The following is a 16,561-nucleotide window of genomic DNA, read 5'->3' as shown; positions in this document are numbered from 1 at the left end:
TACCTTACAAATATTGTATGATAATTAACGGTTTATGATAATCGCTAACAAGCATATATCATCTGAAATAGTTAGTTTTAGCAGGACATTCAAATTCATGAAGTGAACCTTTTCGAAAATATTGAATGATTGATTTTTTGCATATGAAAATATAAATATTTAACTACAATTTAAAGGCTGCAATATTTAATTTGTAGTATTATCTATTACTCAACGTGCCAGGTTTTTGCTGCTGTGTGTCTCTTTCGAATGCACCCCTTTTTCAATTACCTCCCTTATAAACATGGCTGCCTCCATTACACGGTGCAGCTCTGTACCCAGCATTTCAAAATTCGTCAACCGACTAGTTTTCTTAAGTGGAAATGGCGCACAGAAAAGGTGTTTTTCAGCTGAACAAAACGCTACAGCCTTCACAGAAGACAGTTCAACAGAGAACTCCTCGATCGAAGACTTAGCGTTGAAGGACGAACTGACCCGCCTTAGAGACGTATCTCGACTAAGCCCGAGATTGAAACAACAACTTAGGAAAGAACGCCCCGATATCGACAAGGCATATAAACTTACCAAAAATTATAGCAGAAGATTATATGGTCAAATGGGAAGTGCCTCTGGCATAAATCCTCAAATTTTGTGGCCTACGGTAGAGGAACTAAGGAGCAAAATAGAATTTGAGAAGCAATTCGAACCAAGTTTCAAGGCAAAAATGAAGAAAGTGAAGAAATGGGAAAATAAGCGGGTGACAAAACTAGAGAAAAGGTTGGTAAATTACAGTGACAGGGACTTTAACCACTTCAAGTTGCATAATTTCCGTACCTCAGTTCATGAGTTGCTCTGGACGACATGCAACGGGTATCCCGTATTTATCCTGCAACTGGCAGTGCCATTGTCGGAATACACCTGCCACATATAGTTTTACTGTATTCGGCAGTGACAGAAAACAGCTGTATTTTAGCGTGTTTGTTAATTCGACAGAATTACTTTATGGATTTACTTTAAAATTACGTATAATGATATGAATAAGTGTTGAACTAAGTTATTTTATATGTTGTAATGAATAAGTTTATTTACAAAAATTCATAAAATCGCACTCATATCCCATGAAGTTTAGAACTACATTTCTATATAGAGCAATAATTTGGTGTACATCATGAGGCAAACTTCAACGTCAACGACAGATATACAAAGCTTGAACAACAAAAGTACTTAAGTTTTCATTGCATAATTTTCAGTTAGTATTGCAGGAAATAGAATACATTATCAGTGTCTTAAAAAGAAGCTGTATTTTAGCTCTTGACAGAAAGACAAAAGTGACTTTTCTCTTCTGTCTTTTTTCATCCTCGCAAAAATATGGCTGCTATTTTAAGACACTGACTATGTATTCCATATGTATGTTGTCAGTTGAGGTATGTAGTCACCAACTAATACATCTTCAATGAGACATGCCTCAAATTGACTTTACGCAATAAACACAGCAAACAGGTAAGACTGTGTTTAAAAGTTTCTCCTGTGCATGAATTCATTTATACATATTTCATGTGTTTATTTTTAATGCTTGCTTTCTATTGTCTACAGAAAGGCGAAAGTGGATAAGGCCATGGCTGAAATGCCAAAACTCATACAGCAATATTATTCAAAGATAGAGACTGCAGAGAATCAGGTCAAAGCAGAACAAGAAAAACTTGCTCAGTTGAATCGGGAGGCTACAGAGATATATGGTCCCATGAAGAGGTCAGATAGTCGCCTCAAAGAATATGTTTCTAAAAGACTTAGGGAGGAAAGAATTGCAGAGAGACAAGCAAAGGCAGATAAAAGGAAATCAAAGAAACAAAAAGCAGAAACTGAAGAAAAAACTGGTGATAAAATTACTGCAGAAGTAAAACTGAAACAGTGAAAGTAACAGAGAAAATTGTTGCGTTTGAGATGACACAAAAGTGATTGTCTTGTGATTTCTGTATGTATGAGTGTGTGGAATCTGTAAGCTAGAAGTTCTCCAGATACATTAATAAAAATTTACTGTGTAAAAGAAGGCAGATGTTTTGGCTTGTACATAGTATTATATTCATTTGTATATACATATGGTGCAAGTGTTTCTCACTTGACTGGTGGAACATGCTTACCTGATCAGTAGAACAAGATTGTTGCCTCTTAACCATTTTGTTTTCTTGATTAATTACATAATCAAAAGGGCTCACTTATCAATTATCAAACTTAAAATTGAATGGCAAAACTAGAAACAGAGAGGAACTTGCATAAACAAAATCTGAGGAATATCCCACCATTAAGAAATAGCCACAACAAACTTCAACTGTCAAAATTCAAGTTGATCGCCTGTTGGACATTATATTTCACAGGTCAGACTCCAATTCAGAAAACTAAGGATAGAGAGGATCCTACATATGAAGCTTGAGAAATGGGCCACCAGTGATTCTCAAGAAATAGGGATATAAATTATTGTTAACAGATTGACAAAGAGCAGTTTGGTTAGCCACTACCTAATGATGGTTGGCTAAAAAACCATCAATTATTTTCAGAGAAATAGTGGAAACAAATGTTCAACTCTTTAAAATTGTTACCTATCTGCCTTTTTGTTTATGAAACTCAATTGAAAAATTAGCCAAGAAAAGCTAGAAACAAAACATATGAAGTCCTATGATGATTCATATTTTTCTCAGAAACAGTTTCACTGTTCAATCAAAAAATTAAAAGGACACAACTAAGAACTAAGGAAAACCTACAAGTGAAATTGGGAAAAGATCCATCCAGTCCTTTTCACAAAACAGCAATAATGAACATTCATAGTCAAAATCCAAAATGGCCTCCCGTCAGCCATTTTGTTTCTCTACCCAGTACCAAAAGTAGAAGGGTAAAATATTTAAGAGAATTTTCTTCAGATTGGTAATGTCAGAAGAATATCTTCTACTAGTTTCTTTTATTTACGTTTTAATAGGAATAATATTTAGTTTGGTGCTGAAAAACATTACAATCAAAGCTTATAATTAAGTTCTTAAATGCGTTTCAAAAACAAATAAAACACATAAATGCATAAATTTTATAATTCATTTGATTATTTTATAACCAATCACTATGTATGACATCATTGACAGCTCGTTCGTGCCATTTTCAGTCAATCAAAATTCATTCATTGGTGGGCCCATCACATGCCAAACCAAATTTGTAAGAATATAAAATTTTTCGACTTACAAATCTGTCATTAATTTGTTGTCTCTTGTTTTTGTACATTGTAAGATATTTGAACAATTTTATGATGTTGTAGTACGTTTCTTCTTTACATCATTGAATGACAGCGATCCACACACCATCGCCAGAAGATGCCTCTGACTCCTCCAATCAGTATCAATAGGGCAAAGCTTAGGGCACAACTAGGGAACCAAGGGACTAAAAGATAAAATTTTGGATTTTGACAATGAAGAATGTAGGACATCCTTGACCCCAATGGGCTGTCAAGCTTATTGCTGTACCATTAGTAAAGTTCACAAAACCTGATGTGGATGGAAACTCAGAATGTTGCTTGTTTCATATATCTCTGCTTTATTATAATATAGTTATTTAAAATCCTGTATGAAAGATATCATCAAAAAAAAATCATTTGCAGAGATATTTTAGAAGTGAACTTCTTGGTTATCATACTTCTAATATTTTCTAAGGAAAAGCACATGCTATTGATAAATGCTTCTCCGTGTAGATATATAGTTTAAGTAGACTGTGAAAATTGGAACAGAAAATACAAGTGTTCCTGGTAGAAGAAATCCCAAATTAACATTGAAGTTAAAAATTAACAAAATAACAGCACAATTGATTACTTTACGGGATAAGTTGCTATTTCAGAAGTTCTGAATATATATAATTTCATTTATGTCTATGATCAATATACCTTCAAAAGTGCTTTGCTAGCTCATTAAAAAGAAATACATATGTTCATCATGATTTTTTTTGCCTAAGAAACTAACTTTTTTCCTTAAGCAATGATGAGAGACAGATCCCAATGAACAAAGTAATATAATACCTTTATATTTGCTTTTCATTTGCATTAAACATGTCTGTTCAAGTTCGTTTTTTATTAAATCCAAATATAATCCAGCATATTGATATATAATGATACAAATTGTAGAATACATATGTCAAGGACAACAAGGAGGAGGTCAATTTCTGTTTATACAGTAAAATCCTTATTATTTGTAAGCACCTTTTCTATTTTTCAATTTAATAAATGTTACACGTAGGTGCGGACGTGCATGATGGTCAGAGGGGATTGATGGCCACACCATGTGATGTTAATTAACATTAATTGGTTCATTTTACTGTAATATATGTAATTCACCACGATAAACAGCTAGATGGTCAGATGTTACCTGTATTACAGTTAAGATTGAGATTCTTAACGGAGGCTCACCGTTTGGGTTTGCTTAATAATGATCACATAAAAACCCACTCTTTAAGTCGGTTATGTAAGAGGAAATTAATCATAAAAGAATATTTCTTAATAAAGCACTACATTATAAAATTCACCGATCACTTTTCAGGTCGAAATATTTTATAGCAACCGTCTACCAATAAATAAAATACTTCTGACCATTTAAACCTTTTACTGGTCTCCGGAAGAAATTGTTGGCACCATTACTAAGATTTGACAACATTTACACCACAAATCTAGATTTGTATTTATATAAGTATCTATCAAATATAGGTCTACATGATATGTCCTTTGTCTAAGTCTATGTTCTCACTTAAAAGTTTTATCATTCAATATCAACAAGCACACTTCTTTTCAGTTGGATTGAAAATTTTGAAGTATCCTTCAGATGATATAATAATGGACATCTTGTGATTGACATCATATAATGTACATGTTATTAACATGGTTTTAAACACTAAATATTATTATTGATAATTATGGGTATCTGCATATTACTTCGCAATCTGAACAATACTTTAGTGTTATGACTGTTTAAATCCATCTTAGTAATTTTTTATTCATAAATAATTCATTACAAAATGAGTAATTTATCAAATATAATTTTAGAGAATATTAATGTTGGGACGTATAATACTATATGATCTTAGACCTTGTTTTGAACCGAACAGTGTATGTAAGGTAAGCTCTGATTGGTCCAATTCCTGATGCAATCCCCGTTTTTACAATGAGAATTTGTTTTACAATGATTTGGCTAAGCAGAGTCACGTGACCAAGCCTCAATGTAGAAAAAGTGACAGGATACATAAGAGGTACTGACAGAGTGAAACAAAGGGCAGTAACTCTGGGAGAATTACAATGTGATGGTGGGCTAAAAAACCTCAGGGGATCATAATATGCTCATGTCACGCTGGTGACCTGATGTCAAAATTTGTATTTATCAAATGTCACTATTTCTGGCAATATGACTCTTGTCTATCACATTATAGCTTCCTGTAATGTTACTCATTTGTAGTGTCACTGCTTCCTGTAATGTTACTCCTCCGTCAAATCAATGCTTCCTATAATATTACTCCTTTGTCAAGTCACTGCTTCCTGTTATGTTACTGGCCTGTAAAGTCACTGCTTCCTGAAAGTTTACTCCTTTGTCAAGTCACTGCTTCCTGTAATATTACTCCTTTGTCAAGTCACTGCTTCCTGTAATATTACTCCTTTGTCAAGTCACTGCTTCCTGTAATGTTACTCCTCTGTCAAATCAATGCTTCCTGTAATATTACTCCTCTGTCAATTCAATGCTTCCTGTAATGTTACTCGCCTATAACGTCAATGCTTCCTGTAATGTTACTCCTCTGTCAAATCAATGCTTCCTGTAATATTACTCCTCTGTCAAGTCAATGCTTCCTGTAATGTTACTCGCCTATAACGTCAATGCTTCCTGTAATGTTACTCGCCTATAACGTCAATGCTTCCTGTAATGTTACTCGCCTATAACGTCAATGCTTCCTGTAATGTTACTCGCCTATAACGTCAATGTTTCCTGTAATGTTACTCGCCTATAACGTCAATGCTTCCTGTAATGTTACTCGTCTATAACGTCAATGCTTCCTGTAATATTACTCTATTTTAGAACGCATTTTTGTCTGTAATGTAAGTAACACATTAATGAAACAGAAAACATAACAAAACATCATTTTTAAATAATTTTAATCATTTTTGACATTATTTTTTAATTGTTTCACTTAGTATTTTAAGTGTTTTTAATAAACTGACAAAAAGGATATAGCATTAAATGTTGACATCAGAAAAGCTTTTGAGTGGATATTATCCAAATTAAATAAGATACAAAAATATACTGCATATATATTTACACATTGTTGGAGAGATTGGGTTACAAACACTTCAACTCATTATAATAACTTTGGTTAGTTATATTGTCTGTAACCCCTTACAGATTAACATAGACCTGTCATAACATTCATATATAGACAAGCCTATCGTAAATTAAGGGCAAAAAGGTTAAAAATCAGTGATATGTTTAACAGATTAATAAGAAATTCAAACCAATGAAAAGCTGCCATCAATGCTTGGTTTTCTTATCTAACTGTGAAATTTAAACCTGAAAATCATGATGAATGGGTGTAGTTCGAGCTGTATATAAATTAGACCATCATATTTACAACATGTTAAACACATAAATATCAGCATTATGTTTTATGTATACATTTGCATATACAGTTATCAACAACATAACATGTTTGTAGTACACATGTCAATATCAGAATTTACATAGCTTTACTGTGCAAATTATCATACTTTGATTATGCCAATGTGATTCAACTGCAAGGTTTGGTTTGAAATTTAGTGCTTGGTTACTGTATAAAATAGCTTTGTCCCATGACCTCTATATACTTCTGTGATGTATTGTCATATCTAAACAATCCTCTAATTGGTCAAAATAGTTCTGATATTATTTTATTATCGACTTTTTTTAAACCTGTCAGAATAATTGATTTTAGACTGATATAAGAAGTCAAAAGAATGTCAAAATAACTCTAATTACAAATGTACAACTTTATATACATAACATACATGGTATCTTTGATATCCAAGATTTGTTCAATCTGAATAAGTCAAACGTCAGTGTGATAGGTTTAGTGTATCCAATGTAATCCCGAGGCTCATCAGGTTTGTAGTAAATGAACTTAAGTCAATGTAAGTAAATATATAGGTGTATCAGCAGATTTTCAGAGAAACCTACAAAGTACAGCTAGACCCATTGGTTTTTTAGTAAACCTGCAGTGTACAGATAAACCCACTGGTTTTTGGGTAAACCTACATTAAAGAGATATACATGCAGAGAAACCCACAGTTTTTCAGATAAACCTAGCGTACAGATAAACCAACAGGTTTTCAGATGAACCAAGTGTACAGATAAACCAACAGGTTTTCAGAAAAACCTAGTGTACAGAGAAACCAACAGGTTTTCTGATAAACCTTCAGCTTTTAGGTCAGACCTACTAAAGTTGTTCTGATATACATAATTCTTTTTACAAAAGCTATAGTAATAATGTGAATAGGAAAAAACCTCAGTATAAGATATTTTAATGGGCATTAAGAACAGAATACCTAGATGGTAATGATTCCTCTGTCTTGAAAGATCTTGCATAAAAAATCAATGAACATGAATTAAAAGTGGATTTCTGCCAGTTGTTTATACAATTTGTTTACAAGTACAAATATGGAAGCTAAACTGATACTGATATCTTGGTTTTCATTTCAAACTTCATCATATAATATACATTCTTTCCTAATATCTTAGATATATTAAATCATAGACAATGTGAAAAAACAAGTTCTCTCACATCAAGCTGTATATATTTATCTCAAATTTTACAAGCTTTACATGTTTAAACTGAGGTCAAGATTTACCTGTTTATCTGACTGAAACAAGCTTAATATGTTTATCTCATCTCAAGTCAAGGTTTACATCTTTGTCAGAATTCTGATAAAGCCTTAAATGCTTACCTAAACTTGAGTCAAACTTTATCTATTTATTTAAACTTGAGTCAAACTTTATCTATTTATTTAAATTTGAGTCAAGCTTTACAAGTTTATCTAAAAAAGAATAAAGTCTGATCTGTTTATCTAAACTCGAGTCAATAGATCAATCCTGTTATGTTTATATATTTTTGACTGCCCCACAAGGGGACAGCACTGTATCCTTTTGTAAACCAATCATTGCATCAAATTAACTGTCAATCATTCAATAAGTCTTCTTCCTCAAGCTTCTCCTCTTTAATACCATGCTATATATAGACCAGAATGATTTACCCTTCATACCTCCTCAGTGGCTATATAACTGCATCATTTTTTTTCCATTTTTCACATGCCTTTTGTTTTAAAACTTCATTCTATTCTCATTTACAAGACAAAAGATATCATTTTGATTTAGTGAGCTGCATCTATTTTCATAAATTAATGTTGATTAAGAAAAATTTAACAAGATATTCAATGTATCCCTTTTACTGATACACCTGCTCTTGTAAACACTGGGACCTATATCAAACATTAAGTTATGTAAAAAATTATAATTTTGTGTATCAGAATCTTTCAACTGATTGCTGTTTGTAAGCAATTAGTCCAGATATGTTCAACATAAACGACATCAGTCATAGAGGTGAATCAACTCATCAATTCTTCAATGGACGGCATTTAAAATACAACCTATGTATGAAAAATATGAACAAACAGATCATTCCTTTCTCATTCCTGGTACCACAAAATGTATATCATGTCATGTTATGGATTTCCTTCCTTAAAATTATGAAAATGTACATGCATAAACTTTATGAAAAATTCAGTTGTAAGTAATATTATACATTAATGTAATTAGATAGAAAATCTATTTTATTCATGCATAATAAGGTATGATATCACAGTCATTTGGCTGTTTGTTTCAAATGGATTTCCTTGCTTGAACTTCTTGTGGATACCAATAGACTCAAAATCGTTAATGGCACCTCTGCCCTATACATATTTCTAAAATTCAGCTTCAAAAATATACAAATACCTACATGTCAGCTGACCGTACACCCTTGGTGATGTGTACTGTAATAATACATGTTATAATTGTTTCCTTTTAAGTATTGATTATCAGAACTTGTCATTATTTAAAAAGTTTTTCGATAAAGCACAAGTCACATGGCAAGTCTTGTGACTCCAGTCACAATCAAATCTCATTATATATTGTTAATCTCTCTCTAGTAAGAACATCCGACTAGACAATCTCATTGGTTACTCCTCCAGGCCCTTCACAACAATGTCATCATGAGGCCAGGGTGGGCATCTTTCCTTTGTAACACTTTTGACTGTTTCTTTCAGCCCAATATAGATGCATGAACAATATGCATCTGTTGTCATGGAAACCATAGATCTACAAATTGGATATGTAAAAAATCCACTTTTTCCTAACAACCAACTGTTACATCATAGAAAATTCTGGCTTGGTTTCCCGGATATTGCTTCCAAGTTGCAAGATCAGTTAGTGTTACAAGATTCCCTGGTAACCATGCATGTATGCTCCAGCAATTCGGCCATGTTGTTCCCATCAAACAGTATAAACCCTTTCTATATTCATAGACACACTACTGCACTGCTTAATAATGGATACTGCATTATCATGGTGGATTTTGGTGAAATCATGGCCGTTTACCTGCAAGGAAGCAAAGTTAAATATATAAATCCACATCAAGTTGATCACTAACAATGATCTGTCTTTGAAAACAAACTCAAATGTCTATAAAGCTAAAGACGAACAAGAAATTTGCTTTTTTGCTTATTTTACTACTATTAGTATCCAAAATACCGGAAAATCTTATCAGCAGTAGTATGGTAGTAGTGCTAAAATTTAGGGGAGACATGATTGACACGAGAAAAAATAATTTCTGCATCTTTAATTTTCAGTACTAGAGAGAACTAGGATAAACATACCTCAAGGATCTTATCACCAGGGTTAAGTGACATAGCTGCGGGTCCTTCGGATTGAACTTTTGTCACAAAGATACCCTGTAACATCACAAGACATGGAAATGTCAGGAAAAATTAAAACAAAGTAATATCTAATGCAATTATCATCTCAGACATGCTCAGTGTGGCACCAAACTGATCAATCTTATTTTCTTATGGAAACAGGCTTTCTTCATATGTCCTTACAAATATTTCACACAATTTAGCAATATCTTGATTTATGTAAAAGCAAATAGCTAGGCTACTAACTGCTGTAAAGATTAATGTAGGTCTGGAAATATTGGAAGAAGTAGACCTTAAAACACAGCATACGAATGTTATTAACTTATCCTATTGGTTCCTAATTGAAACACATTTTCATCCTGAAAATCATAAAGTGTCACATGCTTCACACCATAAGTATCCACACAATGGTTACCATGCCAACAGTCCTACAGGAATTATACCAAATAAGGAAATGCTGAGACATGGCAATAAAGTGGCAGTGGGGGAATACCTAAAGGTGCTGGGATGTGGTTAGTCCAACTGGACAAATACCTAATAAGGAGGTACTGGGAAGTGGTAGTTAAGTCCCAGTGGAGGAATACCTAATAAGGAATATAGAGGTACTGGGAAGTGGCAGTTAAGTCCCAGTTGAGGAATACCTAATAAGGAATATGGAGGTACTGGGAAGTGGCAGTTAAGTCCCAGTGGGGAAATACCTAATAAGGAATATGGAGGTACTGGGAAGTGGCAGGTAAGTCCCAATGGAGGAAAACCTAATAAGGAATAAGGAGGTACTGGGACCTGGCAGTTAAGTCCCAGTGGGGAATACCTAATATGAATATGCTGGGATGTGGCTAGTTCCAGTGGAGGAATACCTAATAAGGAAAAAGGTAGTGGGATGTGCTGGTACCTGGTAACTACTACAAAAGGGAATATCTTATAAGGACAAGTTAATCAAGATGTGACTATACTTTACAGGTTCAGAACATGACCGCATGGCATACAAAAGCAGCTGTACATAAGCATGCAGTATCAGATATGGACAGTATATACACGACAACACATCAACAAGCAGAATATACAATTTATATCACAGCTATTTTCACTGCAAGTTGAATCTACAAATTCAACAACCAATATTTGTATATAAATTTATTGCCCCCCCCCCCCCCCCCAAAAAAATCCACATCACACACTTTCAAGCAATAAGTAACAAATCTCAAATCTTTAAAATTCTGAGGCAGAAAACTACACATTACTTTTGTGTATAATAATAATATAATAATAATATTATATTATTCTTAAAAATAAGGAACTTGAAAAAAAATAGAAATCATGAAATAAAAGTTGTACACATTATTACCAATAACAGTAATAATACTTTCTTCTGTTTGTAAGATATTTATACCAAGTAGATCAACTACTGGTGTCTATTTTTCAAATCCAATTACTGACAACAAACTCAACATCAGTTCATGTTAATAAATTTCAATTTCTTTTGAGAAGTCTGTTATTGAGACTGTTCTAGTTAATAGAAATTAATTTGTTATTTTCATATTCAATTTCAATTACCTGGTAACTATTATTTAAATTTTTTTTAATGTGATAGTTGGAATTTTTCAACACCTGACCATTTAAACATAAATTTATTAAAATGAGGATTTAACCACAGCAGTACAACACAAAGAGTGAGCTGGCTTTACAGGTAACATTAGGGTTAGGTCTGTACACAACACTAAGGGTGTGGTTAGGGAGTCACTGCACCCTTCTCCCAAGGGCTCACCACAGGACGCATTCCTGGGCTCCCACTTCAGTTCTACATATGTATCATCCACGGCTGCAGCTGTAATGTTTGATAGCTACAGGAAAGAAAGCATGGATACTCAAAGCAAAGCTTTCACCAAAATAACAAAGAGCATATCAATGCTTGCATGCATTCTTACAAATACAAAAACAAGATGGTGTTATCTCCCTTGATGTAGTCTTAATAATCTTAGCAATTATCTATAATTTATATATATACATATAATCTTAACTTATCCTGGATAATATTTCCTTTGATAGAAAAGATATATTGAATAAGTAAAGAGTGAATTTCTGTTCTAATCATTCAAGGAATGTTTTAAAGAATTTAAAAGTTAGTGTTAAGGGAAACTTTTTATTAAAACCACTAATCTATTCTTAGTTATTAGCATGGTGAAAAAAAAAAAATAGCTTACTGTCACGTAAAATATCAGCAAAAAAACACTTCTAATGATAAAATCTGGTTAGTAACTAAAGCAAGCATTAAGTATAAATGTATTATCACGCTACTGAACAAAATAAGCTATGAAAATGCACAGTTACACATGCAGCCCAATCAAATCAGTAGATTTATCATTAAACTCGTGTCATTTATATGCCACTGAGATACTAAGTCAAACTACATGTCTGATTGTAACAGGTCAGTAGAAAGAACTCATTTTTTTTGGTCGTTGCAATTCTTCAAAGAAATATATCTGTAACCAACGTTTACATAGATCAGGTGTGATTTGATTTAGTCAACGGTGAATTTTAACATAACACGATAGACATGTACAAGGAAATTTGCACCATATCAAATGTCACCTACCAATGACCTTGATTGTAGGACAAGGTCACAGAATTAAACACTCACTTTATCTCCTGCTCTGTAGGGGTTGCCATGGGCACCGTATCCTCCTGCGATACTGAACCCTAAGCCAGGATTCTTTTTTATTGTCACGCGGAACTGAAAATACAATATCCTCAAACAGATGTAAACTACTTGTGTACACATAGCTGTACATTAGTGTCAACATGATTTAAACAGCAAAACCAAACAGGTATCAGTACATCACTGTTATCTGTTATCCAAGTACAAGTGAAAACCAAACCAAGAATAATACCATAGGTTATGTGTTACAATACAGGACTGGTTGATTTTATCCTGCCAGCATGGAACACTTCTTCAAATGAAGCTGTGAAATGGTTGATAGTATAATTTCACTTTTCAAATTGAATTTTTTTTTAAATTTTTAAAAATTGTAAATTCAATTAAAGTTCACAACTAACTATGGGTAAATATTTTGTTACTTGAGTTCATGTATACTAGAAGAATTGTACTCAATGACGAGATTTAAATGATCTTTTTAAAAGACTATTGAAAGCTTCATTTGACAGGTGTCCCTGAGATATGTATATGACATGCGTTATGGTTAAGCTGATCACACTGCTATTGGTCTATGTTCTGTATAACAAAGCTCTACAGCAATCCTCACACATCTCACCTTATCTCCCTTCAAGTCATTCTGGATCATTTTGATTGGTGGGCGAGAATCGCGGGTCTGATCAGGAGTTGTTCCCCCTCCCCTTGGGGAAGACCTTACAGGTGTTGCATATGGGGTGTAAGGATACTGTTGTCCTGGTGATACAACTTGTCGGGGCTCCTGAGGATAACTGTAATCTGTAACAGACAAAAACAGAATATGTGTAACTTTGGAAACAACCACAAATAGGAAGGACAAATCTAAGATCTAATCAAGGAGGAATGGTTTATAACTGCTGTATTGGTCCCCGACCAGTAAAGAGGGTGTGAGGAAGAAGGGGATTGAGGGGAAGAGTGGATGGGGGCAGGGAGGGGCAATAAATGTTGTGTGCGTCCGTCGGTTGGTCTGTCCGAAACCTTTGGTGAAGGTTCAGATTCAGGTTTTTGACAGCTTACCATTTATTGAATTACTGTACATATAGGGATCTAACATTAATGTTGCAGTATGAAACTGGAACTGGTGTGGCAGGGATAGCTTCATACTGGTCAAAATCTTTAGCTTAAAGTTTTCAAATGGTTCCCCATTAATTTAGAGATATAAAGATTCTGACACTTTGTGATGAGAGTTTTAAGAGATCTTATGTGAATGCTGTAGACTCTAACTCTGAAAATCAATAAATTTGTTCAAAATATTTGAGCACCATCCTTACAAATGATTACAACATAAAAGTCTGTAGGGGCCGGAAAGGGACATGTCTTGCTTGAGGCTAGTAAGGGACATGTTTTGCTAGGGGTTGGTAAGCAACATGTTTTGTTTGGGGTTGGTAAGCGACATGTTTTGCTGGGGGTTGGTAAGGGACATGTCTTGCTGGGGGCCGGTTAGTGATACGTTTTGCTAGGGGCTGTTAAAGGACATGTCTTGCTGGGGGCTGGTTAGGGATACGTTTTGCTAGGGGCTGTTAAAGGACATGTCTTGCTGGGGGCTGGTTAGGGATATGTTTTGCTAGGGGTTGTTAAGAGACATGTTTTGCTTTAGCAATACTCATTATGTATGTTACGTTTGTAGTACAGTTTGGGAGTACAGTTGATCACATCACTAGACATTTACTTCTAACAATTCCTGTGCTTTTCACATCATAAATAGGTTTTACCTTCTTAAATTTGTAATGTATTTATAGTACAATCTACTTGTGCCTATTGAGGAATCTATTCAACCCACCTGAATATTTAGTTGGAGTGTCAGCCGTCTTGTCAAAATGCTGGCCATGGTAATACCCACTGTCTGAGGAACTTGATACTTGCGAGGTGGGCTCTGAATTACTGTTCTCAAAGGCATTACCATCCTCACAGTTTGACATGTTTGGAACGCGACCTTCACTGCTATCCCCAAACGACCCCTGATGCATATGATTATACAACCCTGAATGAGTGGTCTGGTCATACTTTTGGGGAGTGTCAAATGGAGAGTTTCTATGACTACTATGTTCTCTACTGCTATAGCCAGATTCTCGTGGAGATTCACGGTGTTCATCAAAAGAACCAGACACTGGAGTCCTGGATCTGTCTGGAGACACTGACAATGTCGACGGATCACTATTATAATTAAACTTATAATCGTCCTGTGATGTTCGAGAGTCGTTGTGTGAATCAGACAAACCATCAGAACCATTTCTGTCTGTGTAAAGAAATTCCTTTTCCAGTTGTCTGGATGGATTTCCTCGGCTGTAGTCCATGTTACCAGACATCCTGTTCGTGTCACCATACTTGTTAGACTCTGTCCTGTTCTCCATCTGTTCCTGGATTGTCATTCCTGAAAGTCTCTGGTGCATAGTGGGAGAGTTATTTCCCCTTCTATCATAATTTATGATGCCATATGGTGAATTCCTGTTAGGTGTAGGAGGGAGTTTTTTCTGTCCTGGAGATGAGAGGTATGGGGGTGCAGGTTTGTACGGAGGAGGCAAACCATTGCTTTGATTGGACTGAAATAGAAAGGGGACACTATTAATATTTACATCTTAAGAATCTTTCGTGATAGAAAATCTACATAACTGTTCATTAGCAATGTTGTCAGACCTGTTACATTATTTTGATTCCTTGTACTTACCGGAGATGAACGATTAGGATAGTCCCTCATGTTATTACTATTGTACATATCTCTTCTCTGGTCAGACACACGCACATCACCGTCATCATGACTGCCATTATCACTATTTGACCTTGACCTTTCAATGCTTCCTGGTGGGAAGCCCTGCGGAGGTTCAGCAGTTGTAGGAGTACTTTGGTCAACAATCTTACTTCTGTGAAACTGACTAGGTGAGGGAGGGGGTAACGTTCTATTTACACTGTGTGTGGGTGGGGGTAAAGATCGGTCCATGTTGTTAGAGGGATGGGAATATGATCGGTCCATATACAATTCAGATTTCCTTGTAGGTTTCTGACTTTCTGTGTAAGCATTACTACTTGTCATGTGCATACTGTCCAAGTACATATCACTACCCTTTATGCTTAAATGTGGATTTGAAGTTTTGTGTGGCATTTGATTTAACTGTCTCTGTGAATCATTAAGATCATAAGGAAGACTGTTTGCATTGTGCTGTTGATGTAGTGGCACTCCTCTATAAGCAATGTCTCTGGAGTCACCACCACGACCTTGGTAATATTCAATATCACTTGAGTATCCATCACGTCCTTTCCATCGAGCACTTCGAGACTCGCGTTCACTCTCATAACCACGACGTTCTTGCTGTTGTGCAAGAACCTGCTGTCTATGAAACCTTGCCACTTCTGTCTCACTACGATATCCTGTGTCGGAATCATAATCTCGCGTCCGATGTCGGCCGCCACGATGTTGGTTACTGTGATAACTTTTCTTATTACTATGGTAGGCTGGGTCCACTGATCGGCCAAACATACTGTATTGAGAAAATGATGCCTCTAAGTCTTTTGGGTTCACATAAGCAAATCCTGGCATCCCATGATTGCTATTTTGGTTAGAAGAGCTCCTTGCAGTCACTCCGATCGACTCCGTAGCTCGAGCCGATACACCTACACTTGACACACCCATAGCTGACACACCCACAGACTTGACCGCCAAATCGGGGTTGGAACTGTGATGAGACTGTTTAGATGAGTCTCTGGCAGAAAATCCTCCGTCATCTTCATCTTGTCTGTGTTTGCGGGGGGAGAATTTACCTGGAACAGCAGATGAATAGTATTAAAATGGATGTAATGATGTAATATTTACTGATATTACTCAATGACTGTGAAATGCAAATTCAGCCATGAATTCATGAATTTATGAAGCAATATTTAGTTGGACATGCCCTTCTGACACTGGTCATTGCTTTAATAAA

General features: G+C 35.0%; 2 protein-coding genes across 2 annotated transcripts in view; one reads left to right on the top strand and one right to left on the bottom strand.

The window, feature by feature from the left end:
- Nucleotides 1–281: 281 nt before the first annotated feature.
- On the top strand, nucleotides 282–2,026 carry LOC132553294 (large ribosomal subunit protein mL64-like). The gene is made up of 2 exons (XM_060217526.1): nucleotides 282–756; nucleotides 1,573–2,026. Exons 1-2 carry the CDS (start codon nucleotides 284–286, stop codon nucleotides 1,889–1,891), a joined length of 792 nt encoding a protein of 263 aa, XP_060073509.1. The 5' UTR covers nucleotides 282–283; the 3' UTR covers nucleotides 1,892–2,026.
- Nucleotides 2,027–9,422: 7,396 nt separating this feature from the next.
- Nucleotides 9,423–16,561, bottom strand: part of LOC132553298 (erbin-like) — a 49,310-nt gene continuing 42,171 nt past the window's right edge. The window contains exons 16-21 of the mRNA XM_060217529.1: nucleotides 15,313–16,400; nucleotides 14,428–15,187; nucleotides 13,231–13,406; nucleotides 12,600–12,692; nucleotides 9,923–9,997; nucleotides 9,423–9,644 (exon numbers count right to left, since the gene is read on the bottom strand). Of these exons, the coding sequence (XP_060073512.1) occupies nucleotides 9,540–9,644; nucleotides 9,923–9,997; nucleotides 12,600–12,692; nucleotides 13,231–13,406; nucleotides 14,428–15,187; nucleotides 15,313–16,400 (2,297 nt within the window). The 3' untranslated portion in view covers nucleotides 9,423–9,539. The remainder of the gene's footprint in view (nucleotides 9,645–9,922; nucleotides 9,998–12,599; nucleotides 12,693–13,230; nucleotides 13,407–14,427; nucleotides 15,188–15,312; nucleotides 16,401–16,561) is intronic.

Source organism: Ylistrum balloti, unplaced genomic scaffold (assembly GCF_031769215.1).
Source record: "Ylistrum balloti isolate Yb309-2 unplaced genomic scaffold, AGI_CSIRO_Ybal_v1 Utg370314, whole genome shotgun sequence".
NCBI classification, from domain to species: Eukaryota; Metazoa; Mollusca; class Bivalvia; order Pectinida; family Pectinidae; genus Ylistrum; species Ylistrum balloti.
The sequence above is the reverse complement of the archived record's forward strand: the minus strand, read 5'-3'. Positions and strand labels throughout refer to the sequence as shown.

Bases quoted from the DNA above. Each gene is read 5' to 3' on its own strand.
- LOC132553294 (XM_060217526.1), top strand. From the start codon at position 284: ATGGCTGCCTCCATTACACGGTGCAGCTCTGTACCCAGCATTTCAAAA. The intron at 757-1,572 runs GTTGGTAAATTA...TATTGTCTACAG, and splicing joins GTGACAAAACTAGAGAAAAG to AAAGGCGAAAGTGGATAAGG.